The sequence below is a fragment of the Balaenoptera acutorostrata genome, chromosome 4 (assembly GCF_949987535.1).
Source record: "Balaenoptera acutorostrata chromosome 4, mBalAcu1.1, whole genome shotgun sequence".
Taxonomy (NCBI): Eukaryota; Metazoa; Chordata; class Mammalia; order Artiodactyla; family Balaenopteridae; genus Balaenoptera; species Balaenoptera acutorostrata.
In genome coordinates, this window is record NC_080067.1 from 12487979 (window position 1) to 12515203 (window position 27225).

At 36.7% G+C, this 27225-nt stretch overlaps 1 protein-coding gene across 1 annotated transcript in view; it reads left to right on the forward strand.

Annotated features, from left to right (window-relative positions):
• COL6A6 (collagen type VI alpha 6 chain) overlaps nucleotides 1-27225 on the forward strand; it is a 172983-nt gene that overhangs the window by 83422 nt on the left and 62336 nt on the right. Inside the window, exons 11-22 of the mRNA XM_007166983.2 lie at nucleotides 1656-1810; nucleotides 4505-4597; nucleotides 6090-6143; nucleotides 7949-8020; nucleotides 8107-8133; nucleotides 8465-8509; nucleotides 8600-8653; nucleotides 9735-9797; nucleotides 15429-15494; nucleotides 17086-17139; nucleotides 24046-24081; nucleotides 25709-25771. Of these exons, the coding sequence (XP_007167045.2) occupies nucleotides 1656-1810; nucleotides 4505-4597; nucleotides 6090-6143; nucleotides 7949-8020; nucleotides 8107-8133; nucleotides 8465-8509; nucleotides 8600-8653; nucleotides 9735-9797; nucleotides 15429-15494; nucleotides 17086-17139; nucleotides 24046-24081; nucleotides 25709-25771 (782 nt within the window). The remainder of the gene's footprint in view (nucleotides 1-1655; nucleotides 1811-4504; nucleotides 4598-6089; nucleotides 6144-7948; nucleotides 8021-8106; nucleotides 8134-8464; nucleotides 8510-8599; nucleotides 8654-9734; nucleotides 9798-15428; nucleotides 15495-17085; nucleotides 17140-24045; nucleotides 24082-25708; nucleotides 25772-27225) is intronic.

The following is a 27225-nucleotide window of genomic DNA, read 5'->3' on the forward strand; positions in this document are numbered from 1 at the left end:
ATAACATTGTGCTTGTATCTTACAAATAAGATAATACATGTAAAGTACTTAGGCAACTTCCAGGCACATAGTAATTATTAATAAACAAGAGCACAGTTGTTGCTATTGTTACCTCCACCCTAATGATTGCCAGGTTTATTACTATCATCATTTAATGTCCTTATTTTGCAAAATAAGTCAACCCTTTTTCAGTCTCTAAAAGTTTTATTTGAAATATTCTATAAACTTCCAAGCCTATGAGCCACAGCTCTGGTTGGTTATATGACATTTGTTCCTGATTGCCTGACAAGAGGTCTTTTACCGTCTCTTGTACCTATAATTCCAACTGGATTGTCATTTAGAGCTATGCTTCTCAAACTTTAATGTGCATATGAATCACCTGGGGATTTTATTAAAATACAGATTCTGATTCTGTGGGTCTAGGGTGGGGCCTGAGATTCTGCACTTCTGATAAGCTTCCGGGTGAAAGCAGTGCTGCTGCTCCAAGGATCTCCCATTCAAGTGGCAAAAATTTAGAACACTTACTTTCTTGACATATGAATTCCTCTGTGCTTTAGCATGCTCTATGGACTCTTTATTATTATTATTATTATTATTATTATTATTATTATTATTACTGAAGTATAGTTGATTTAAAATGTGTTACTCTCTGGTGTACAGCAAAGTGATTAGATATATATAGATACAGATATATAGATATATTCTTTTTCAGATTCTTTTCCATCATTGTTTATTACAGGGTATTAGATATATTCCCTGTGCTATACAGTAGGACCTTGATGTTTATCTATTTTATATATAGAAGTTTTTATCTGCTAATCTCAATCTCCTAATTTATCCCTCCCCCACCCCCTTTCCCCTTTGGTAGTCGTAAATTTGTTTTCTATGTCTGTGAGTCTGTTTCTGTTTTGTAAATAAGTTCATTTGTGTCATATTTTAGATTCCACATATAAGTGATATCATATGGTATTTGTCTTTCTCTTTCTGACTTCACTTAGTATGCTAATATCTATGTCCATCCATGTTGCTGCAAATGGCATTACTTCATTCTTTTTTATGGCTGAATAATATTCCACTGTATATATATATACCACATCTTCTTTATATCCATTCATCTGTTGATGGACATTTACGTTGCTTCCACGTCTTGGCTATTGTGAATAGTGCTGCTATGAACATTGGGGTGCATATATCTTTTTGAATTAGAGTTTTCTCCAGATATATGCCCAGGAGTGGGATTGTTGGATCATATGGTAGCTCTATTTTTAGTTTTTTGAGGAAACTCCGTACTGTTTTCCATAGTGGCTGCATCAATGTACATTCCAACCAACAATGTAGGAGGGTTCCCTTTTCTCTGTGGACTTTTTTAAACTCACTATCTTACTTCATATCATCAGAGGACTCAAGGATCTGTTATAATTTATTATATAAATTATTCTCCAATTTAGTTTGTTTTGAAAAATGGAATTCCTTTTGTTCTCTGATGATGGTCTTGTCACTTGTCAGTTTTACAGTGTGTGGTTGGGGGAAGTGGATAGTAAAATGAGTGTTCCTCTTGCAACTGGTTTCCTGGAATAACAACTTAGATACATATGCAGAAAGATTAAAGTAACCAAACTCCCCTCACCTGGAGAATTGTCAACTGTGTTGGCTAGGCCTGAATGCCCTCATCACAGTTGCTCTGGATGGAGCCACCAATCCCAATGACCTGGCTGACCTTCTCTACATTGAATTTGGGAAAGGATTTGAGTACAGGATACAGCTCACTCTTGGGATGAGGGATCTTGGGAGCCGACTGTCAAAGCACCTGGTAAGTTATTCAGAAAAAGCTGGTGAGTTTAAACTTTCTGTTTGTTTTGTATATAGGCTTCATATTTAGGCTTATGAATTCGAACTAATTTTGTTCATTTGGGAGTGGTCAGGCTTTTCTGATTTCGTGCAAAGCCCAAATAAGAGGGTGTTTTGAAAGAAATGTAATATAGTAGAGAGATGTCAAAGCATGTTTCTTTTTGTTGTTGTTATTTATTTATTGAAATATAATTTATGTACAATGTCGTATTAATTTCACGTTACAGCAAAGTGATTCAGTTATATATATATATATTATTTTCAGATTCTTTTCCCTTATAGGTTATTACAAAGTATTGAGTATAGTTCCCTGTGCTATACAGTAGGTCCTTGTTGGTTATCTGTTTTATATATACTATGTATATGTTAATCTCAAACTCATAATTTATCCTTCCCCCCCACTTTCCCCTTTGGTAATTATAAGTTTGTTTCCTATGTCTGAAAACATGTTTAATTTATATGCTTGGCAAAAAAAAAAAAAGAAGAAGAAACTAAATAGCACCGACAATCCTGCCCAAATTACAGTCAATAAACATAAGCGCCCAAGAGTGTCTGAGCAGTAAGGGTGACTCGTCTGCTCCTTCAGCCAGCCAGTTTGCACGTCCCTTGCAGATCCTAGGTGCCATGACTCACCACACTGAATATCATTCTGCTGTTTAAGATGTGTGTTTTCTATATAAAATAGATACCTAATAAAGACCTGCTGTATAGCACAGGGAACTCTACTCTGAAGATTATTTTCTATGGGAAAAGAATCTTAAAAAGAATGGATATATGTATATGTATAACTGATTCACTTTGCTGTACACCTGAAACTAACACAACATTGTATGTAAATCAACTATACTCCAATAAAAATTAAAAAAAAAAATGTGTGTTTTCTCTGCAACATGGCCTGTGAACGAGAGCCGAATCCATTGAGAGTTCAACTAAGAAAAGAGCATCTCATCCAATCTTGGAAGAAAAACTAGTGATGTGATGATAGACCTCCTGTGATGTACTTTAGAATGGAAAGTTTTTTAAAGGTTGTCTTGACTGACAGAGATTTTTGCTTTATGGAGATTTTTGCTTTATGATCCATTTTTAGAACCTAACACCTAGATAAGATGCATCGCAATCCTATTTCTTTCAGAAATGTACAAGAATTCAACTAGCTTGGTGAAATGTTACCAAGATATCTATCACTACTTTCACCTTTAATGAGTGGCTGATAATTTGTAATTTGCTTATAATTTATAAAATCTGTAATCAGCATATCAAGACACTTTCCAATAAGGTGCTAGCTCCTGCTACTTTCTGCCTATAGAGTTTGTATATAGATATGTGAACAGTGTGTTCAGTGTAGTAATTATGTAAAAATAATTACTTAGAGAATTTGGAAGTTTTGTTGTAATTCCTTTCTACATGGGAAGAGGGTGTCTACTTTACAAAAAAAATTTTTGTGTCTCCTACTCTTTGAAATGTGTAATTTCAAATTGGTAATTCATAGAGGGAGGAAGTTATTCTTCAAACAAGCCTATCACTTTTTAGATATCACATAAATGCAACACTGTAAAAGAAAATTTTAATTTTAGAAATTACAGTTTTAATGTTAATAGTAAAAGAGTTGATGCTGTAGGGTTTTAGTGATGCAAAGAAAATTGATATCATCTAACATGAAATCACAAGATCCATTTTGTTGTTGTTATTTGGTTTCACACATTTCAAGTTTTATTGGGTTTTCTGAGGTTTTCAGGGGAAAAAACAGAGTTTTCTAATGTCAGAAAAGAAACATTATATAATAAGAAACAACTAAAGAGGGGAAGTTGCTAAGTGGTTATAACAAAAGATTTCCACTTTTCATCACACTAGAATTTTGACGGGAAACTTCTCAACACAAAGATTGATTCTACCCCACTAAGGCAAAGCATAGTATTTATTTCAAGCAAAATTTTCCTAAAAATACATCTTGTGGGTTAATTGTAAAAATGCAATGGAATATGTCAATTTTTTAGGGGATGACTAACTAGGTGCAGGATGAAATTCACTCAAATTTTTTTGCCAAAAAAACATTTTTTTTGGCCTGACTATAAAATGTGACCAGAGTATAAAATCTCTTCACGTGTCCACCCTCTACAGCAAGTGCTTCTGAAATGTTGAACATGTAATTGGTGTCTTTGAAACCCTGTCCCACACAAACTGTTCTGGAAGTGTTGACCATTGAACTCCATGCCAAGCAGTGTGACATTGGACACTGTCTATATCCTCCAGCATACAAAGATTTCACAAAACAGGAAAAGGAGAAAACAGCATGTATTCATTTTACTGAACAAAATATTAGGGGCAGAATTATATAGGGTAATTAACAATATCGTGGTCAGTGCTGGGATGATGTGGGCACAGGAGATCTCATTAATAAATCAGTGTGCAATGAATTGGCCATGGCTAAACTGATGCCTTTTTGAGAACACAAAACGTCTTTGAGTTGATTCTGAATTCCTTGTATGGTGCAGATCACAGAAGGAAAGATGGAAGGTAAAGAATGTCTCCTGCATCCTCTCCAGAGCACTGTCACTTGAGTGGTGAACACCCTTCTCAGATCACATCCCTGAGCTTGTGTGGTGTGTGATTTGGGAAGCGATGCCACCAAATGTAATGTATTCCTACCCTTCCCAAGGTCAGTGTTGCAGAAAGGACATGCTGCTGTTTATTCTGCAAGTGCATTGGAGGAGATGGCACAGTGGGAGACCCTGGAGCAGCAGGGAAAAAGGTGATTTTAGTTACGATCATGGCTTACTTTATTTGAATACAATATGTTTTTCAGATCCAAGTTTAGGTAGAAATAAGGGATGTTTTTAGCTTCTAGGTAGAAGCTCCTCTTCTTATGTGTCATACTCGTCTTCTTATCGTACTCCTCTTCTTATATGTCAAATTAGATAGCTTTTTCTTGGCTTTCTAAATTGGATACTTTTAAAAACCTTTCTATACAAGTATCAAGAGAAAAACTGCAGAGATCATTGATTATCCAGTGTTCTGGAAGTGATGACCATGATGCGGAAAAACAAACTGTGATCTCTCATGTTGAATAATGAAAACCTCCTGAATACTGACGAGTTATTTCAATTTCCACTTTTAATGGAAGCAGAGTAATTTAAATCAAGTAGGAAATAGGTTGTGCAGTCTGCTGAAAAGCTAGATCAGATCGCCCGGTCATAGCAAGAGACACTAAGATGTTTCATTCAGCTGTAGCCAGACCAAAATGTTGCCAAGTAAAACAGGCCAGGCATAAAAACGATAACTAACAATAGATTCGTGTATTTCCTAACCCAAAGAAGTTGATGTATCCTTATATAAAAATATGATTTGGGGCTTGAGGAAATGTTTAAATATGTATAAACATACTATGGGTGTGTTTAACAATTTCAATACTGCTTATTTACATATGTGTTTGATTTTTGAATAATTTATAGATAGCACTATAACTTTCAAATCACCATGGCTGTCTCTCTGAAGAAAGATTTTGGACTAATTATTTCCTGAATGCTTTGATTTCATGTAAAGAGAATGATAGAATTTTTAAAATTTTTATTTATCTATTTATTTAATATTTATTTGTTTGCACCGGGTCTTAGTTGCGGCAGGCGGGCTCCTTAGCTGTGGCATGTGGACTCTTAGTTGCGACATGCATGTGGGATCTAGTTTCCTGACCAGGGATCAAACCAGGGCCCCCCTACATTGGGAGCAAGCAATCTTACCCACTGCACCAACAGGGAAGTCCCAAAAATGGTAGAACTTTTTTTAAACAGGTCTCAGAAAAAAAAAAACTGGAAAGAAATGTGTGTGGTCTATTTTATGTGTAGCATAAATCCTCAAAAAGAACTTTTTAATGAAAAGAGGATAATTCTAGTCTGTCAGAGGCAAATGTAGCTGTATTCATTTGAATGTTTGTCTAGAAAAAAAAAAAAACTCCAGCTCTATATATAACATCTGAGAGAGTTATGGAAAATATTATGATTCACACACACACACACACACACACACACACACACACACACACACCCTTGAGTTATCTGGATACTTGTCTCAAAATTCCATTTATTTTTATGTGTATAAATATAACTTAGGTTGTGGAGGGGGAACCTTTTTTTCAAACTCATACTATTCTACATAAAGTAAAACTGTAAAGTTGAAGAATTTTGCTTGATTACCTCTGGTTTTTGGTCTATGGAGTGCTAACGTATCCTTCCTTTCCTTATTTCCAGGGACCCCCAGGTTTTAAAGGCAGTGATGGCTACCTGGGAGAGGAGGGCATTGCTGTAAGTCAAGGTTTTTTCCAGCTCCATTTATTCCTAAGAACATATCTACAATATGAAATCATTTGTGTCAATTCAGAAGGAAGCAAGAAAAGTCAAGTTCTAAGGATTCGTAGGCAAAGTCTGAGGTCTTTTAATCTTAATCAGGCTTCTGGTGGTCACAAGTGTTTTATTAACCTACTGTCTCCTCTTTGACTATCCACCAACATTGTATAATAAACTCAATGCAGAAGTTATCTTTTTCACTGAAGGAGTCAAATCACTGCCATTTCCCCCTTTCTGATCCATTTTGCATGAGTAAACCAACTCACCACACTGCTTATCACAGACTTCGCCCTTTCTTGCATCTGTTCATCCATCTATCTTCCCTTCCTTCCTTCCTTCCTTCCTTCCTTCCTTTCTTCCTTCCTTCCTTCCTTCCATCCATCCATTTAACAAGTGTATATTAAACATCTTACAATTTACCACATTATTTATCAAAGACCTCACTCATAAATGCACTCATCATTCATTTAACAAATATATATTAAGGTGCACTCATCATTCATTTAACAAATATATATTAAGGTGCCTTACCAAGTGCCAGGCACAGTGCCAGGCCCTAGAAATAAAAATAAAGAAAGAGAAGAAAAACTATGGCTCCTATCTCAGGTAATTTCCAGACTAGTGGAAAGGCAAAAGAGACAACAGTAGTTACAGTTGTTATACACAAGGACTCTACTAGAGGTATAATGTGGTGCAATGTGATAGAGTGTGGCTGTGCAAATACCTAACAGCATCAGGTAACAACCCTGGTGACAGTTAGGGCTGGGGAGAGGAAGACTGTAGACAGGGGTTGATGCTTGGACAGGCATCTGAAGGACAGATAGAACTTCCTCCAGGCAAAGTTTGTGAGAAGAACATTCTACTACAGGGAGAACAGTGTGATCAAGAGTGTGTAACTGAGAACTGTATATTTGCAGAATAACATATGATCAACATGGCCAGAACCCAGGACCATGAGAGGAGGTTATATGGCAAGCAAGACCCAGAGTACTGGGTGTCTTGAATACCCTGTGGAAGACTTAGGAGGTGTCTTCCAATTGACGGGCATCATTCAATGATGTTAAGCACAGGACTAAACATGGTTAGGGTATGGGTTTAGAAAGCATGATCAGGCAACATCATGGAGGATGATAAGGTAAGGATTACAAGTAGAAGTCTTGCAGTTGTAGGTGCAAGACAAAGAGGTCCCAATCTTACTTTAGGGCAGTATGAATAGATATGTTAAGGAGGTTGAATGGACGTAACTTGGTGACCACTTGGTGAGAGAGATGCTGAGGATGACATCTTTGTTTCCAGCTCACAAGACTGCACAGACTGGTGGGATTACCAAGACAAGGATTGCAGGAGCAGTTCTTGGTTTAAGAGAGAAAGAGAGAAGGGAGATGGAATTTGGTCTAGAAATCTGCCTCTTGCTTAGACCATACCTAGAGCATCCTGCTCTGATGTCTCACCAATTATTCATCATCTGTTCCTGGAATATCTCCTAAAATCTTAAGAATGCATTTTAGCAGCCAGTTGTTTGCATGTCTGTTTTATTTAGATACTACCCCACCCTGGGAAGTATCCAGGTGGGATCCAACACAAACAGCTGTCATCAGAGTGGCTCTAATTCACTTGCATTCTCAGTTTTTATACGCATGAATTCTGGGTTGTAAACCATGAGTAGTTGCAATTTTTTTTTTCCAGCACAGAAGTTGTCAAATTTCCAAGACAGATTCCAGATGACAATAGAAAAGCTTATCTGAATATATGCTCTTTCTCAGGGGGAAAGAGGAACCACCGGACCAATGGGAGAGCAAGGTACTAAAGGATGCTATGGTGCCAAAGGTCCTAAGGTAAGGGTCACGTAAGACACTGTGAAGTCTTCCCAACATTAATTCCTTCTTCCTACACTAACCCCTACTGTCCTTTCTATTTTCAGGGAAACAGGGGACTAAATGGACAGGAGGTATGGTACCAAACATCATTTATCTGCCCATCTGTTATCTAGAAATGTTTTTATTTTTGAGATGATTGACCAGTAGATTGTACAAATGAAGTTTCTGTTGACCTTCCTTTTTTACTGCTAACCATTTCATTTTGTTTACTCTTGCCTTTTATTGCAGGCAATGTATATTATTTGTTGACAGTTTCTGTGACTCAGTAATCTTTGATAGGACCCAGGGCCAGCCTAGCAAAGAGCCTGTATATGGAACACAAAATTAGACTTTTTGTTTGGTGTCTGGCTTCTTTCCACATAAATGCAATGCACTCTATTCTGATCACATCTATCTTTTCAGGGAGAAGTTGGGGAAAGTGGAATTGATGGGCTAAATGGAGAACAGGTAGAGCCTTCTCTTTGTACCATGAAGACCCTTCTGAGCTATTTCTCTCTAAGAAAATGGGAATTTGAGTTTATTCTTCTCTGTTTTTAGGGTGACAGTGGTCTTCCAGGAGCAAAAGGAGAAAAAGGCGATGAAGGAGCCCAGGTAGGTATTCAATAAAAGGACAACATGAAAAATGTGCTGGGAATTAAAGGTGTGATTAACAGTAAAACAGCTACCCCAGGTATTTCAGTCAGCTAGGGCCACAAAATTGCTTTGTGATGATCACAAGACCTCAATCACATGCAACAATAAACATTTATTTCTTATGTGTCTGAGAAGTTCAGCTGATCAAGGCTGAGCATGGCTGACCTTGGCTCATGTGTCTGTAGGTTGGCTGGGGGCTTTGTTTCACTTGTCTCTTATCCTCCTTCTGGGACTGGAGAGCTGCCTGGCCATGTTGACCATGACATTTTCATGGCTGTGGCAGAAGAACAAGGGAGCAAGTAGAAACACACAAGCTCTCTCAAGGCTTCTTTGGGCCTACGCTTGGAGCTCTCATGGCGACACTTGCATCTCTCTCTGTTGGCCAGATCAAGTCACAGCCAAACTCAGAGGTAGGGAATATTGCCCCACCACAGTTGGAAGGCACTGTAGAGTTTCACGGCAAAGGGAATAGATACAGAGAAAAGTGAAGAACTGGGGGAAATCTTGAAAAGCAGCTACCATACTAAGAACAGTCACAGGGTGTTGGTGAGAGCCTTAGGGTCGGCAGCACTCTGAAGGTGTCTGTCACTCCTTTCCATCTGGAACAAATCCCAGCAGCAGCCATACTTCCACCATCCACTTTATCTGTCTTGGGAGTGTGAACTGCTGAGTCAAGAACCCACTTTCTAGCTGATGCAACCCCTTTGGGGAAAATGGATAATCTCTCTGAATCTCAGCTGCCTCATCAAAAGAAAGATAAAAAAAAACAATACCTGGTGCATAAAGTAGTTGTAAAAACTGAACAAGACAACAAATGTGTCTGGAACACAGCGTTCACCACTGTGGCAAATACTTGAGGTCACTTTTAAATTATTTGTACGATGCCTGAAACTATCAGTTGTTCCTCTTTCTAGTTTCAAAGTAACTTTAGCAGGAAAATATTTAATAATTCAAATCAGGGAGAAGATAAGCTCTTCATTTTTATTAATGTTATTTAAAATTCTTATCTTGTCCTTCTTCTGATTTGTGTTAACTTTAGGGAATCCCAGGAGAGAGAGGGATTCCTGGTGACCATGGAGCAAAGGGCCTGTGCGGAGACCCTGTAAGTGCTGGGACTGCGGGGCTGCAAACTAACATCACATCAGGGCTTGTTTCCCATCAGCACTTCTGATAGGGAAAGAAAACCCACTTGAAGGTACTACAATAGCAGTCCTGAAACGAAATCATCATGAGCACAACTGTTTAGAATTTTAAAAGTAGGTCTCTTGTGCCTGATCCTATTTATATACAGGATGAGTATGGATGGTGAGAAAGCCTTGCACATTGTTTGCACATGTATTTTTTGAGACTACATATTCAGAACTGTCCTTGTGCTTCAGAGCTATGAAGGAATTCTCCATTCCATTATCTTCCTCTGGGTATCTCAAAATATGGACAGAATGAAAGAAACAAAGCCATCTCTTTTTTCTATTCCCCAAGAGTCTTTCTCAATTAAGAATATTAGCTTCATTTCCTTGAGTCCAAGCCAGCTAAAAGTACATTAAGCAAAACTTATGACCCAGAAACATCTAGTCTCATGGGGACGCCACCCAGTTGAGTAGGCATGACCTACACCAAAAGAAGCAGGACCCACACCAACCTAGGGGATATGCCGAGTCCAATTAGACCTCCGTACTACAGGACTTTGATCACCATGCCCACACATCAGTCTCCAAAACCTTAATGAATTAGGATTTAGCATTTTTAAAAACATTTATTAAAGTTTTAGAAATTGAGATATATTTGTGTGGACAATGTTATATACATGTAACATTGTGTAAGTTTAAGTATATAACGGGTTGGTTTGATACATTTATATATTAGGATTATCACCATAGTGTTAGCTAAATCCTCTAACATGTCATATAATTATCATTTCTTTTTTCTGGTGAGAACATGTCAGATCTAGTCTCTTAGCAGCTTTGAAGTATATGATACAGTATTGCTGTCTCTAATCACCATGTTATTTGTTAAATCTCTCAAACTTATTGTTAAGCTGTAACATGCATCAGAAAAGTACACAAATTATAAATGCATAGCTTGATGAATATAAATACACCTGTGCACTCACCACTCAGGTAAAGAAATAGAACATTAGACAACAGTAGAACATCCCAGAAACCCCCTCAGGTCTACTCCAATCACTACCAGCCCTCCCTAAGGTAATCACTATCCCAGGACCATAAATTAGTTTTGCCTGCTATTGAACTTTTCAGTGGAGTCATATAAGATACACTCTTCAGTTTCTGGCTTTTTTGCTCAAGTATATGCTTGTGAGATGAATCCATGTTGTGAATATCAGTAGTTCATTCAATCTCATTGCTGTATTATATTCCATTGTGTGAATATATCATGATCTATTTCTCCATTCTGCTATTGATGGATATTTGAGTTGTTCCCAGATTTTGCTTTTATAAATAGTGCTGCTATGAACATTCTTGTACATGTCTTTTGTACACATTTCTGTTGGGTCTATACTTTAAGAGTAGAACGTCTGGATGATAACTTGTACGCCTATATTCAGCTTCTTTACAGCCAAACAGTTTTCCAAAAATTTTGTACTAATTTACACTCTCGCCATCAATATACCAGAGCAGTGTACCACACTCATCAGAAAGCCTAAAATTTTTTAAACTGACAATACCAAGTGCTGATAATGATGTAAGGCAACTGGGAATGTCACAGGACTTTGTCTTTAATAACTCCTCCTCCAGTATACAGTGGGTTGATCAGAGAAAGAATTTGGTACAATATATATTGACAAATATAAATGTTATGCAAGCACTGAAGATAACTTTATTTAAAAAGCAGAGGAATTTGCACGTGAAGACAACATTGTTTACTAAGTGACATCTGATAATAATCTGGTGACCTGAGAGTTTCAAACAACTTCAAAGTGTCTAATCAGAAACAAAAATCTATCCACAAATAAGGATAATTTAGAAATAGTAGTTCAAACACAAAGACATTTCATTTAGCTTGGTATATGACAGCTAAAAATTCACTTGGAGTATTGCCATAAAATTGTAATTCACTTTAATCAGAATTCCTCCTAATTGTCTGGATGATTGTGTAACACCTTTAAAAGAATCTGAATAATGTAAAAGTATTTTTATCTAAAGAGAAGTGTTCTATGACTTTGAGATGGCTGAAAATTCAACCCACTGGATCTTCCTTGTGGTGTGTTGTCACTATATATTGACTTCAGATGGTTTTTCAATACATAATAACTCTTCCCAGACACTTGGGAATATACATCTCAAATCAAGGACAAATCTGTGCTTTCTTCTGTGTGTTTTTTGGTGGGTTACCATTGTGGAAAAAAATTGGGGACAAAGCTGATAGAATAAATAGAACACACACAAACGGCACAAATTCCTGAAAATCTGTGCTTATTCAGAGAGAATTTTTGATCACGTAAAAGCTAGTTTGTTTGTTTGAAATTTCCCATTTTGACCTAAATTTTTAAATTTATTGTTAAAATTTATTTTATTGAATTATAGTTGATTTATAATGTTGTGTTACTTTCTGCTGTATAGAAAAGTGATTTATATATATATTATTTTATCTATCTGTCTATCTATCTATATATATATATACACACACACATTATTTTTCATATTTGTTTCCATTATGGTTTGTCACAGGATATTGAATATAGTTCCCTGTGCTATACAGTAGAACCCTGTTGTTTATCCATTCTATATATAATACTTTGCATCTGCTAATCCCAAATTCCCAATCCATCCCTCCCCCAGCACCGCCCCCCGCCACTTGGCAAGCACAAGTCTGTTCTCTATGTCTGTGAGTCTGTTTCTGTTTCATAGATAAGTTCATTTGTATCATATTTTAGATCCCACATATAAGTGATATCATATGGTATTTGTCTTTTTCTTTCTGACTTACTTAGTATGATAACCTCTAGGTCTATCCATGTTGCTGCAAATGGCATTATTTCATTCTCTTTTATGACTGAGTGGTTATTCCATTGTGTATATATATACTACATCTTCTTTATCCATTCATCTGTCGATAGACATTTAGGTTACTTCCATATCTTGGCTATTATAAAGAGTGCCACAATGAACATTGGGGTGCATGTATCTTTTTGAATTATGCCTGATTTACGCCCAGGAGTGGGATTTCAGGATCACATGGCAACTGTATTTTTAGTTTCTGTGGAGCCTCCACACTGTTCTCCATAGTGGCTGCACCAATTTACATTCCCACCAACAGTGTAGGAGGGTTCCCTTTTCTCCACACCCTTTCCAGCATTTGTTATTTGTAGACTTTTTAATGATGGTCATTCTGACCAGTGTGAGGTGGTACCTCATTGTATTTTTGATTTGCATTTCCCTAATAATTAGAAATGTTGAACATCTTTTCATGTGCCTGTTGGCCATCTGTATGTCTTCTTTGGAGAAATGTCTATTTAGGTCTTCTGCCCATTTCCTGATTGGGTTGTTTGTTTCTTTGTTATTGAATTGTATGAGCTGTTGGTATATTTTGGAAATTAAGCCTTTGTCAGTTGCATCATTTGCAAATATTTTCTCCCAGTCCATAGGTTTTCTTCTCATTTTGTCAATAGTTTCCTTTGCTGTGCAAAAGCTTATAAGTTTGATTAGGTCCCATTTGTTTATTTTTGCTGTTATTTCTATCGCCTTGGGAGCTGACCTAAGAAAGCATTGGTATGGTTAAATCTCATGTAATTTGGGGGGAAAACTGAGCTAGCTCATTTGTCTGAGCTACAGAGCTTAGTAAGGTTCATAATTCTAAAGCATATTATTATTAGAAGCCCGTGTTTAATCATAAATTTGTATTAGATGATGCTCTTTTGTCCAATTTCATAAAATAGGCCAGATCATATTCAGACTGACCACACAGCTGGTCCATATAGAAAGTGAGACATTCTGTTCTGTACAATGTGCTGCTATATGATTTTTTATGTCATCTCTTCAATTAAATAGTGCAGAGTTGGACTATAGTAATAAGAAGTGTATACACCCAGTGAAAGAAAATTTTGGACTTTACCTCCCTTTTTCTTCCTCACTTTTCTCATGAAAATACAAGTCTCTAATATTGTAATTTAGGTATACCTGCCCGGAAAACTTAACAAATATTTAAACTTAAGAGTAAAACAGAAGACATAAGAAAATAATCTTTGGCTTTGGTATGTGAGGGAGAGAAATAATTATTCATGTAAGTTTTAGTGCTATCAGTTATAAAGTAAATTCTAAGCCCATCTTTTTCACTCAGTTAGCCTATAAGCTCTGTGAGTGTAGAAACTGCTTGTTTAAAAAGCTTCTGAAGTATCTGGAACGATGCTGTGTCCCTGTTGGTGATCTCAAATTACTTATTGATTGATGAAGATCATCTAGTCTGCTATCAGTCAAACAGCCAGGCGGCTGGCTCTCAGCAGGACTGGATAATTGCCATTCTCTCTCCATTTACTAGAGCTTTGACGAGTTGACTGGCTCAATTGATCGTCCAGACATCATGGCTGCTCTGTTTGTGGTCCTAACTACCCAAGATAGAAAGCTTTCAGTTTGGCCTGCCAAGGATAACATTCCATAACATGTGCCTGTTTTCAATGAGTTCCTGCTGGAACATTTCTATAAATATTGAGAAAAAGTCAAGATTCCAGGATTTTCTGAAAACCAGAAAAGTAGGAATGAGCAAATGGGGTTAGAAGGCAGCCAAGGACCCAGGAGGAGAAAGACAGAGTGGGCGGCAGGTACAGTCCTCAGCGCTGTTCAGGGTCCTCTTGTTCTTGTGGTGGAACCCGTTACAGACCTTTGCCTTCAATATTACTCAGCTACAAAAAAGAATAAAATAATGCCATTTGCAGCAACATGGATGGACCTAGAGATGATCATACTAAGTGAAGTAAGTCAGAAAGAGAAAGACAAATGTCATATGATATCACTTATATGCGGAATCTTAAAAAAAAATGATACAATTGAATTTAGTTACATTTGACCCACAGACATAGAAAACAAACTTATGGCTACCAAAGGAGAAAGGTGGGGGACGGACATATTAAGAGTTTGGGATTAACATATATACACCACTATATATAAAATCGATAACCAACAAAGACCTACTGTATAGCACAGAGAACTCTACTCAATATTTTGTAATAATCTATAAGGGAAAAGAATCTGAAAAAGAATAGATATATATGTATATATAACTGAATCACTTTGCTGTACACCTGAAACTAACACACCATTGTAAATCAACTATATGTCAATAAAAATAAAACAAAACAAAAAATCTTTCCCTTCTCCCAAGGGCTGGGGAGAGTAAAATCTACCAACCCTCGAGTATAAACTTGCCGAGACCCCAAGAAAGAAGACCAGAAGTTAAGAGAAAGATGGTAGTAGCAAGAAAGAAATACCTAAACACAAGTCATGTCACCGTTGCTTCCCTTGGCTCTGCCTTCCAACATGAGCTCTCACTTCAACCCCACACACTCATCTTAGGTCTTCCCTCTCCTCTGATAATGCAAATCATGGGAGGAAAAGAAAACATTTGTAAACCATCTATAATTTAGCCTATTTCTGCTTTCAAATGGGTTGACCTTCTCTTGTCACCTTCTTTGGGGGTGACCAGGTGTATTACACACAAATTACATTTTTAAGGAAAAAATTTCAAAGCCTATCAATTTTGCTCTTTATTTTCTATTTTTTAGGGAGTTCCTGGATTTGACAATGGCATAGAAGGACCCAAGGGCTTGAAAGGAGAACACGGAAGACAGGTAACTGTGTGGGCTTTTGGAAGTAAACATGTAATGATGTGACAACTGCGTGGCTCAGAGTTTTAGTGGTAGAATATGAAATGCATATAAAGAATTTGGAATCAGAGTGAATATACTTGATACAGAAAAACTATTTTTAGGAGCAGAATGATCTTTTATTCCTCCTTATCTACTACCCTGGGATTTAAGACACATTCTCTTCTGAATTTGGGGTGACTTTCTTCACCAAGCCATACCCCTGAGGTCTCAATTTATGAATGCAAACATCTAAACTCTAACTTAAAATGTAAGGTAGCTGAGAGAAAGCACTAGCAAAAAAGTTGTTGGCCTTCCCAGGATCCAGAGGACACATAGCCTAAAAAGATGTCATGTTATACATAGTACATGATAAAAAAAGAAAAAGATCAGGACTTCCCTTGTGGCACAGTGGATAAGAATCCGCCTGCCAATGCAGGGAACACAGGTTCGATCCCGGGCCTGGGAAGATCCCACGTGCCACAAAGCAACTAAGCCCGTGCACCACAACTACTGAGCCTGCACTCTAGACCCCACGAGCCACAAGTACTGAAGCCTGTGAGCCACAAGTACTGAAGCCCGTGTGCCTAGAGCCCATGCTCCACAGCAAGAGAAGCCACCACAAGGAGAAGCCTGTGCACCGCAATGAAGAGTAACCCCCCACGCCACAACTAGAGAAAGCGCGCGTGCAGCAACAAAGACCCAACACAGCCAAAAATAAATAAAATTAAATCTTTAAAAAAAAAGAACAAGAACAAGATCTGGTAGATCTATTAATCTCATGAAATATGAGATTTTTCAGAATTTTAAAAAATAATTATCTGGAAAATGTGTGTCTCTGGATCTTCTTGGTAATGAAGTTCTTTGGTGACTCCACCTGTGGGAGAGGTCTGATATGGTGGAAACATCTTTGCTTTGGGAAAAGGCCTAGGTCATATTTCATGCTCTGTTCCTTACCAGCTCTGTGACCTCAAGGTACTCTCTGTAAACCTCAATTTTCTCATCTTCAAAATAGGACAAATAGCCTACTTTTGAAGGGGATGGTGGGAATTCGATGACAGACCCTGCCACATCATAAACCTTCAGTAAATGTTACCTGCCATTTTTATTAAGTGATAAATGTAAGTCTTGTTATAGACTCATAATCATTCCCCCCTTTTCTACCTTGGGAAGACTTGTGTGTATTGTGAGATTTTACTCACGTTAGGGTGTTAATCTACACAGGTTAACCAGACAGAGCAAGGAGTCCAAAGGTAGAAATCCAAACGAGTTGTAGCCATCCCTGACACACGGATGCTTCAATTATCCACTCTGTGGCAACACAGTGGGGATAGTTTGATTTAAATACTCTAACTTATAGCCCAAACACAAGTTAGACAGTGGTGATGAACAGATGAAGTCATACCCACAGAGAGATATGATTTGTGACCAGTGGATTAAGGCCACATCCCATAGGGAGGGTAACTCTAATTGGCGTGTCCCCATCCACCCTCCCAGGAGCACAACAAGCCAATGTTGGAGCGCACATGTCAATGTTGTGTCATTATTGTCATACATCTGTCTGTTCCTTTGACAGGGAAGAAGAGGCTGGCCAGGCCCCCCTGGAACCCCAGGCTCCAGAAAAAAGACAGTAAGAACCCCCATAGACAAGTCAGCCCACTGCAGAGGAGCCTGTATTGGGATGAAATGGCTGATGGTGGGAGTGGGCAGGATGGTTCCGCTGGGACTCACTACCTTAGGGAAACTGACCTGGGACAGAGCTGGCAAAGGACTCCGGAAGGGCCCTGAAGCTGAGGCAGGAAGGTGCTGGCTGCAGGGGAAGTTACCAATCAGAGGAAAGAACTGGGCAAAGAGAACACAAGAGCAGCCAACTAGGGGAAGAGTGGTCAAAGTTTGGCCTATTCACTAGGCCAGCTGAGGCTTGAAGTCCAAGACTCCATTCCTCTGCCCAATGTTATGACTGCTTAGAACAGTCAGTCCTGGTGTGAGTCCTCTGTTCTTACTTCCATTTTCTCTGCCTCACAAAGTGTGTTCCAAGATATAAAAATATTTTGGATGGACTACAATATATGGTTCTGTGAGCTCCTGCTCAGAAAATAGAATGCATAATAAGTGCAATATATTAAATTGGTTTTTATTTGTGCTAAATTTTAAAATATATATTTTTTACTGAGATATAATTGATAGATAATATTGTATTAGTTTCAGATGTACAACATAATGCTTCCATATATATATATATATATATATATATATATATATATATATATATATATATATATATATATTACAAGATGACCACCATTCAGCTAGTAAGTCTGGTCAACATCCATCACCACACGTAGTTATGAATTTTTTTTCTTGTGATGAAAACCTTTTAAGATCTACTCTCTTAGCAACTTTTAAATATACAATATAGTATTATTAACTATAGTTGCCATGCTGTATATTCCATCCCATGACATTTATTTTATAACTGGAAGTTTATACCTTTTGATCCCCTCCACCCATTTCACCCCCACCCCCATCCCTCACCTCTGACAACCACTAATCTAGTCTCTGTATCTATGAGTTTGGTTTTTTGGGTTTTTTGGGTTTTTTAAGATTCCACATATAAGTGAGCTCATAGGATATTTGTCTTTCTCTGACTTATTTCACTTAGCATAATGCCTTCAAGGTCCAACTATGTTGTCACAAATGGCAAGATTTCCATCTTTTTAATGGCTGAATAATATTCCAGTGTGTGTGTGTGTGTGTGTGTGTGTGTGTGTGTGTGTGTTTGTGTGTATCACGTTTTCTTTATTCATTCATACATCAGTGGAGACCTAGGTTGCTTCCATGTCTTGGCTATTGTAAATAATGCTGCAATGAACATGGGGGTATATCTTTTTGAGTTAGTGTTTTTGTTTCTTTGGATAAATACCCAGAAATGGAATTTCTGGATGATATGGTAGTTCTATGTTTAAATTTTTTGAGGAACCTCCATACTGCTAAAAAGATTATATGTAATGTATGCCTATAAAAATATATCTGACAGCAAAATTAAGTCACTTGCTTATGAAACCTTTTGGGGTCTTTTTCATTTGTTGTTACTTTTTTCACTAAGTACTTTTTAAAAAAGATTCTGTGCTTGACTTCTTGGAAAAGTACTGACATTATAAAAGAAACTCTTTATCCATTAAGAAGAGATAACTTTAATAAAATATACTTAAATGCCTGCATTGGGTTCTAAATTAGACCTGTCTCTTCTCATTGTGCAACATTTTCTTTCCATTCTTTATTTAGTTATCCAGCCTTTTCCAACTTCCTCCACCCCTCCCAAAATATAAATATATATATATATATAATGTTTTAAAATTGAGCACAAATAAAGAGTAGTTTAATACATTTCATTTATTATGCATTGTATTTTCAAAGCAGAAGTTCATAGAACCAGCTATTATACTCCATCGGGAAAATATTTTTATGTCTTGGAACACACTCTTCTTTGCAAGGCAGAGAAATAGGAAATAAGAACAGGGATTATGTTTAAAACGTGTAGAATTTAATTGTTGGGAAAGCCCTTTTTAATGCATCTAAAGATTTAAATACATTTGCTATTTATTTTACTTTCTGAAAGGGTGTAGCCAGTTTACATACCCCAGGAAAATATTTTGAACTTAAAGAATGTCATCCAAAAAGTCCTGGCATGAGAGATGTACTTTTCTTGTTTCATAGAGGCTATAATCTCTCTACAGGCTAAGGCAGTATCACCATGTATTATTTAAATCACACAACTCCTGAGAAATATGGCCCGTTCTTGGGTTATAGATTCAACAGTGTCATTGAGTAAAAGTAGAATTCCAGCTAAAGATGGCACAGTCAAGGGGTTTTTTAATACTACTCCCCTTCTGTGCAACTCACCAATAACAACAAAAGAAATTTAAAATAAATTAACAAAGAATGACCACAGCTTCAAGCCACGCATGATGACCGTATTGGCCAACTATTTTATTTTATTTTATTTTTTAGAGGTTTTATTTTACTTTATTTTATTGAAATATAGTTGACTTACAATGTTGTGTTAATTTCTGCTGTACAGCAAAGTGATTCAGTTATACATATATACACATTCTTTTTCATATTCTTTTCCATTATGGTTTATTACAGGATATTGAATATAGTCCCCTGTGCTATACATTAGCACCTTGTTGTTTACCCATTCTATATATAATAGTTTTCATCTGCTAACCCCAAACTCCCAATCCATTCCTTCCACACCCACCCTCCCCCTTAGCAATCACAAGTCTATTCTCTATGTCTGAGTCTGTTTCTGTTTCATAGATAAGTTCATTTATGTCCTATTTTAGATTCCACATATAAGTGATACCCTATGGTATTTTTCTCTTTCTGATTTACTTTACTTAATATGATAATCTCTAGGTCCATCCATGTAGTTGCAAATGGCATTACTTCATTCTTTTTTATGACTGAGTAATAGTCCATTGTAAATATATACCACATCTTCTTTATCCATTCATCTGTCAATGGGTGTTTAGGTTGCTTCCATGTCTTGGCTATTATGAACGGTGCTGCTATGAACATAGAGGTGCATGTGTCTTTTCTTTTGTCTGGATATATGCCCAGGAGTGGGATTGCTGGATCATATATGGCAACTATATTTCTAATTTTCTGAGGAACCTCCATACTGTTCTCCATAGTGGCTGCACCAACTTACATTCCCACCAACAGTGTAGGAGGGTTCCCTTTTCTCCACACCCTCTTTAGCATTTGTTATTTGTAGACTTTTTAATGATGGCCATTCTGACCTGTGTGAAGTGATACATCATTGTAGCTTTGACTTGACTTTCTCTAATGATTAATGATGTTGAGCATCTTTTCATGTTTTGGCCAACTGTTTTAAAATCTGGATCCTAATAAGGCAGGCTTTGGAAGCTGACACATACCAACTCAAACCTGAATCAGGGATCAGATGTATCTAAAAGTAGCTGCTCTAGTCCTGAAAAAGCTGATGAACAAAATTCAGGGGTACTGTAGATTTTGCAAAAATCTGGGAATATACTGATACAAATACGGTTTATCAGAGGAGGCAGAAATAATGAGAAACTGAAGACTACTCCATTTTTAAAATTACAACTTAGTAGCCTAGGCCAGGGAGGCTGCAAAGACAGAAGAAACAGTGACAGTTACAACTCAAAGAAACTATGACTTAAGGGGCTTGGTATGAGTTCATGTCTCTTAAAGTCCAAAATTTGAAGGAAGAGGTAGCCATAAGTAAAAGAAATAATTCACAACGACAAAGTGTTTGAAACAACATATCTATATCAAGTTTACTGTCACAAGTCTGGCTACACCCCCATACAGTTATTCAGTAAATGGGTGGCCCTATTCAAAAGTGATTAATAATCAGAAATATTAATAGGCTTTATTATGAATTAATTGGATGATTATTAATCAGGACCTATGCATAGAAATTGCAAGAGAAGAGGAGGAAAACTACATGAGCAAAGGACAGATAAACCCTCATTAGAAAAGGAAGTATTCAAGGAAAAAGAAGAATAACTCTGGCAAATAGTTCTCCAAAAAAATTAAGACAAATGATTGCTCTAAGAGTCTAAAGATCTGACAAGACAATAGAAAGTGAAGAAAGAAAACTGGTAGTGCTTGGGGAGCAATGGAAAAGGAAATACATGTAGAACTATGATATATTAGAAGCAACAAAAAATTAGAACAAGGATGACTGAAAATATATCCAGGCATATGGTAATCAGGAAGCCACAAAAGCAGTGCTAGAGATGGAATATTGACAATGGAGACCCAATAAATGTACAATTTGTGTTATTAAATTAAACACACCAAATGTAATATAAAAGATAACTTCTTGAAACAAAGACTCAAATACGCAAAAAGAAAAGGCATACTCTGACTCAGAAAAAAACACTGATACAAAAATATCAACACTGAGACACATTGCAGTGAAATTCCCAAACTTATTATGGAAAAGAAGAATCGAGAATTTCCAAGCAATAAAGATAGAAAACTCAGTCTGTCTTCAACCTTCTCAACATTCAGGGCCAATAGGGAGCAGTACAATGGCTACAGAGTTCTGATGGAAATAAAGTGGTCCAAGATCTTTATACCTACCCAAGATGTCCTTTAAGCATATAAGTAATCAATATGATCAAGCCTTCAAAAACTCAAGCAATATAACCCCCATGATCCTTTGTGTAGAAATAAGACTAAACCATAGAAATAATGATTACAGGACAAAATGTAAATGTTATACATTTGACCATCTAAAAACCATATGCAAATAGAAAAGTGGGAAAAGGTATGGGGAAAGTTCCAAAATACTACATCCTCATCTTTCATTGCAGGGAGTCAATGTCTAAACATCATCATAAGCTAAAATATGTATCACAAACATACCCTAACCTCCTAATTTTTAAATTTTTTAAATAATCATTCTTTCCTCTTTGAGAATTTTATATCTCTTACTGTCAAGAAATATTACCACCTCACATTTCCAGTTCTTTGTTTTGTTTTTTCTTTTATTAAATACAAGTGAAAGACACAGAGAACAAACGTTTATTGATAGTGTTTCAAACACTGTGACAGTGAACCAGAGAAAGATTTTGGTTGTAAAAACAAGTTCCATATCCCTTACTTTGCCTGAATATAGGGTTGCATTCAGTTTCTCCTACCACAACTGGATGTATCCACCTAAAGCCCAAGTCTAAGCACATACACTTCCTGCTCCAAGATGCCTCATGGTTTCTGTTAAATGGAGTATGAACCCTTCAGCCTACTATTTTCAGCCTAGTAACCCTGTTACTCCCCTTTTCTCTCACCTTTGACCCAGACTATCAAACACTCTTCCTAGTTTCCAGCCTCTACTTCATTACTTAGGCTGTAGTCTCTGTTAGAAAGACTTCTTTCATCCTCTACCTGTAAAACTCCTACACATCCTGTGAAACCCATCTCAAAAATCTCTTTCTCTAGGAAGATTTTCCTGATTTGACCAAGTGGATATGATTGCTGTTTTTGAAACCCATATTTCTTTGTTTTTTAATTTATTTTATTGAAGTATAGTTGATTTACAATGTTATGTTAATTTCTGCTGTGCAGAAAAGTGATTCAGATATATATATATATATATATACATATATATATATGGTCTTTTCCCTTATGGTTTATAACAGGATATTGAATATAGTTCCCCATGCTATACAGTAGGACCTTGTTGTCTATCAATTCGATATATAATAGTTTGCATCTGCTAATCCCAAACTTCCAATCCATCCTTCCCCCACCTGCCCTCCCTCTTGGCAACCACAAGTCTGTTCTCTATGTCTGTGAGTCTGCTTGTTTCATAGATATGTTCATTTGTCTCCAATTTTAGATTCCACATGTGATATCATATGGTATTTGTCTTTCTCTTTCTGACTTACTTTACTTAGTATGATAATATCTAGGTCCATCCATGTTGCTGAAAATGGCATTATTTCATTCTTTTTTATGGCTGAGTAATATTCTATCATATATATGTGCTACAGCTTCTTTATTCATTCATCTGTTGATAGACATTTAGGTTGCTTCCATGTCTTGGCTATTATGAACAGTACTGCTATGAACTTAGGGGTGCATGTATCTTTTTGAATTATAGTTTTGTCTGGATATATGCCCAGGAGTGGGATTGCTGGATCATATGACAACTCTATTTTTAGTTTTTTGAGAAACCTCTCCATAGTGGCTGCACCAATTTACATTCCCACCAACAGTGTAGGATGGTAGCCTTTTCTTCACACCCTCTCCAGCATTTGTTATTTGTAGATTTTTTAATGATGGCCTTTCTGACCAGTGTCAGATTCCCAGATTTATGAAATATTGATCTAGAATATACTCAGACCTTAACCTTATATATGAGAGTAGTAGGAAAAATCCATTTGGTCTAACCATTTTTTTGATTGAATATTTTATTAACATATTGAATTGAGTAACTCTTGAATGCTTAAGATGATTCTTTCATTTTTGACAGGTAAGCATATTTGGCTTCTTGAAGGGGAGGGGGATAAAATTAGTTTGGCTATCGTTAGCTTCTGATATTAATCTATAATAAAGTTCATAAAGTTAATTCTCTCAGTGTTTCCTCTGACTTCCTGCCTTTTGGCAACTTCTACGCCTGATTTCTGGTTTACTTCGTAGTACTTTGGAAAAATGAAAACAAATACAATTCAAATCAGCCAATTTTGGTGCTTGTGACCAGTTCTAGTAGTAGTTTAGTGGAGGATAAATTATTGACCACAGTTTATTCTCACAAGTATTTATAGATTACATTATCTATAGTTTTAATTACCTATAGAAATTCAGAGTTGGCAACATTTTGCTTTCATGGTGAAGTGGATAATTTAAAGCAATATGTGGGAATTTTTCTTTTAATGTCAGTGCCTTAAGGTGTCCATTACTAATTTAAATTAAACATAAAAAAGCATTTTTTTCAGAGTTAAAGCTATCTACCTTTTTTTTCCTATTGTAGGCAGTTCATGGCCAGAGGGGACATACAGGCCCACAGGTACAGTGATTTTTTTTTTTTCTTAACTGCAAATGATAAATATTCTGTGTCCAGTCAAAGAGCCTGAATAAAGACTCTGGAAAGTCTCTTCCAAGCCTAAATTTCTTTCACTTTTTGATAATAATGGTTGTGGAATCAAATTTTGGAAAACTTTTAGGCTACAATTTAAAGAATTCAAACCTTAAAAGAAAATTAAAATTTGGGCACTTTAATCAAAAACTCTAAAAATTAAAGATAAGAGACAATACTTGGCCCAATTATCATTAAATTTAAATTTGTCTGGATTTCAAGTATTGATACAAACTCTAGTAATTCAGTGGGTGATCTTTCTTTTAGATTTTTGTTCAGTTAACTCTGAACCTTACTTATAATTTGCACAAACCCCTTTTTAACCAAGAGTACAATAAAACCTTAATACAAATTAGATAATCTGAATGTTTTGTTCAAAAGTTGACCATAGCAACTGTCATATCATATCCCCTTTGTACATATTGGTGATAAATATATCATGAATAAATAAATAATAAGTAAATACATGAAACTGCAATATTTTTGAAAGAGCAGTGACTAAGAATTTTACAAAATTGAGGAACCACACATCCTCAGATTGAAAATACAGTGAGGATAAATAACAAATCCACTCACAATCACATCACGGTAAAACTCCAGAATGTTAAGAAAACATCTTAAACACTACCAGAGATAAAAGACACTTGTACCCATGAGAGGAATAACCAATTAGATTGCAGCAAGCTTCTGTTCAACAATAATACATGCCAAAAAACAACAAAGTAATGTTTTGCAGGTGCAGAAGAAAAATAACTGTTAACCTAGAATTTTATACCTAGTTAAACTATGAATGAATGTAAAACATTTTCCAATTTACCATCCACAGATGTTACACACACACACACACACACACACACACACTTGCACACACTTTTTTCAAGGTTAGACTGCAACAAAATGGAGAGCGAATCCAGAAAAATGGCGTGAAATGAATGAAATGAGATTGGGAAGAGAAAGTGTTGAGAAATTTCCTCTTTATGATTTCTAGGAAAAGCATCAGTGAGGGACATTTAATCTCATCTAACTGTGTAACAACTGAGATGTAAACTTAGGCTATCCAACAGTCTAAATTAAACTCTTTAATCTTATTTGGAATTCTTATCTGTGGCAGAGTTCAAGGGCAATATGAAAGGAATGCTCAACTTTTGGTCCCTAGATTTTCAATCTATTTGAATATAAATACAGTGTAAGATGCCTGGAGATTTTTTAAGAAAATGTGGAGTAAATTGTAAGTTTTATCAGGCCAATACCCAAGTTTGATACAGTATATAACAAGTATTATAGGAAAAGAAGGGATGTGTGTGTGTGTGTGTGTGTGCACATGCATGTGTATAAAGAATGAAAGCAAATACACCAACATATTAGCTGTGGTTATCTCAGTTTGATGAGATTATAGAAGATTTTTATTTCCCTTCTTGTATTTACCTTTATTTTTCATATTTTTTGCAAAGATTCTGCACTGCCATTGTGATTGGAAAAATATTTAGAATCTTGCACATAAAGAAGACAAAATTTCTCAGGAAACGATGTTAACAGTTTGATTTCTCTCTCCCCACAGGGGAAAACAGGCATCCCAGGCCCAGATGGACTTGCGGGGTCACTGGGACTTAAGGGTCCTCAGGTACGTATCAAGACTAATCAGGCTTTGAAGAAATGGTTCTGAAGAACCTAGAGGCAGGACAGGAATAAAGACACAGATGTAGAGAATGGACTTGAGGACACGGGTAGGGGGAAGGGTAAGCTGGGATGAAGTGAGTGAGAAACATTGACATGTATACACTACCAAATGTAAAATAGATAGCTAGTGGGAAGCAGCTGCATAGCACAGGGAGATCAGTTTGGTGCCTTGTGACCACCTAGAGGAGTGGGATAGGGAGAGTGGGAGGGAGACACAAGAGGGAGGAGATATGGGGATATATGTATACGTATAGCTCATTCACTTTGTTATATAGCAGAAACTAACACACCATTGTAAAACAATTATACTCCAATAAAGATGTTAAAAAAAAAAAAAAAAAAGACTAGTCAGGCTTTGATAATAGAAAGAAGAATCTGAAGCCTTGATAGAATACCTCCAACCCCCTTGCAGAAGTACAGATGTTTCAAGTGTTTTCAGGGTAATAAAGTAAGGAAGCAACACAGTCTTGACTTGTACAGCATTTGGTCTCCTTTATCTGAGTTTTGTCCCAGTCAAGAGGTGGAAAGGGAATGAACACGCTGGGTAGTGGTCCCTGTGCTGGCTAGTCCAGGACAGGGTCCAGGCTGGCTAGTGTATCCTAGGGAGACGAGCCAAGGAAAATACTGAGCCTCAAAACTGGAAATTTTGGTCAATTTAGCACAGTAAGAGCTCAGTGTTATATATCTGGATGCCTGTGATGTAGAAAAAGTGACTCTAGCCTAGGAAAGAATTGTTCCAAATAGAGCTGAGGTCTTCAGCGGGGTTATCTATAGTCATCTTTCTAGCTCATTTCTCCAAGGAGCTGCCTCGAGCACTTCTTCCTTTGCAAGGAACAAGCCATGGTTGACTCTTACCCTGATTACATGAGGGGAAAGGAAGCATGTGCCAGAAAGAGCAAAATGTAGCCTAAAATAATCATGAGAAGGGAAGGGAAGTCCTCAAAAATGCTGAGATGAAAAAAAGGTAAGATATAAGAAAGTTAGAATATTTTTTTTTCTCTCCAAACTTTTACTTTTGAAATCTTGAGAAGTAAATTTGCTCTCTGGCAAATGCAGGACAAGCAATGGTCCTGCAATTTTCAAAGTTTTAGTTAACGTAGCTAAAACAAATTGAAGTAACTATTATATGTTAACAGCCTGCTGCACTGAAGTTGGGCAAAATATCCTTAGACATCAGAGGAGAAATTTAATCCACATTTTACCAAGATTTCAGAGCAGTAAACAGTCTGCCCCTGGGACCTCTGTCTCTTTCTGACTCAATGGCTTTTCTTTGTCTTACTTGGCAGCCGAGGAATGTTCACTTTTCTTACCTTCAAGTGAGGAATATTTGCCACTGGGATCATAGGAAAACATTTCAATAGATTGGCTGGCTTTACTTCATACTAAGCAAGTAATACT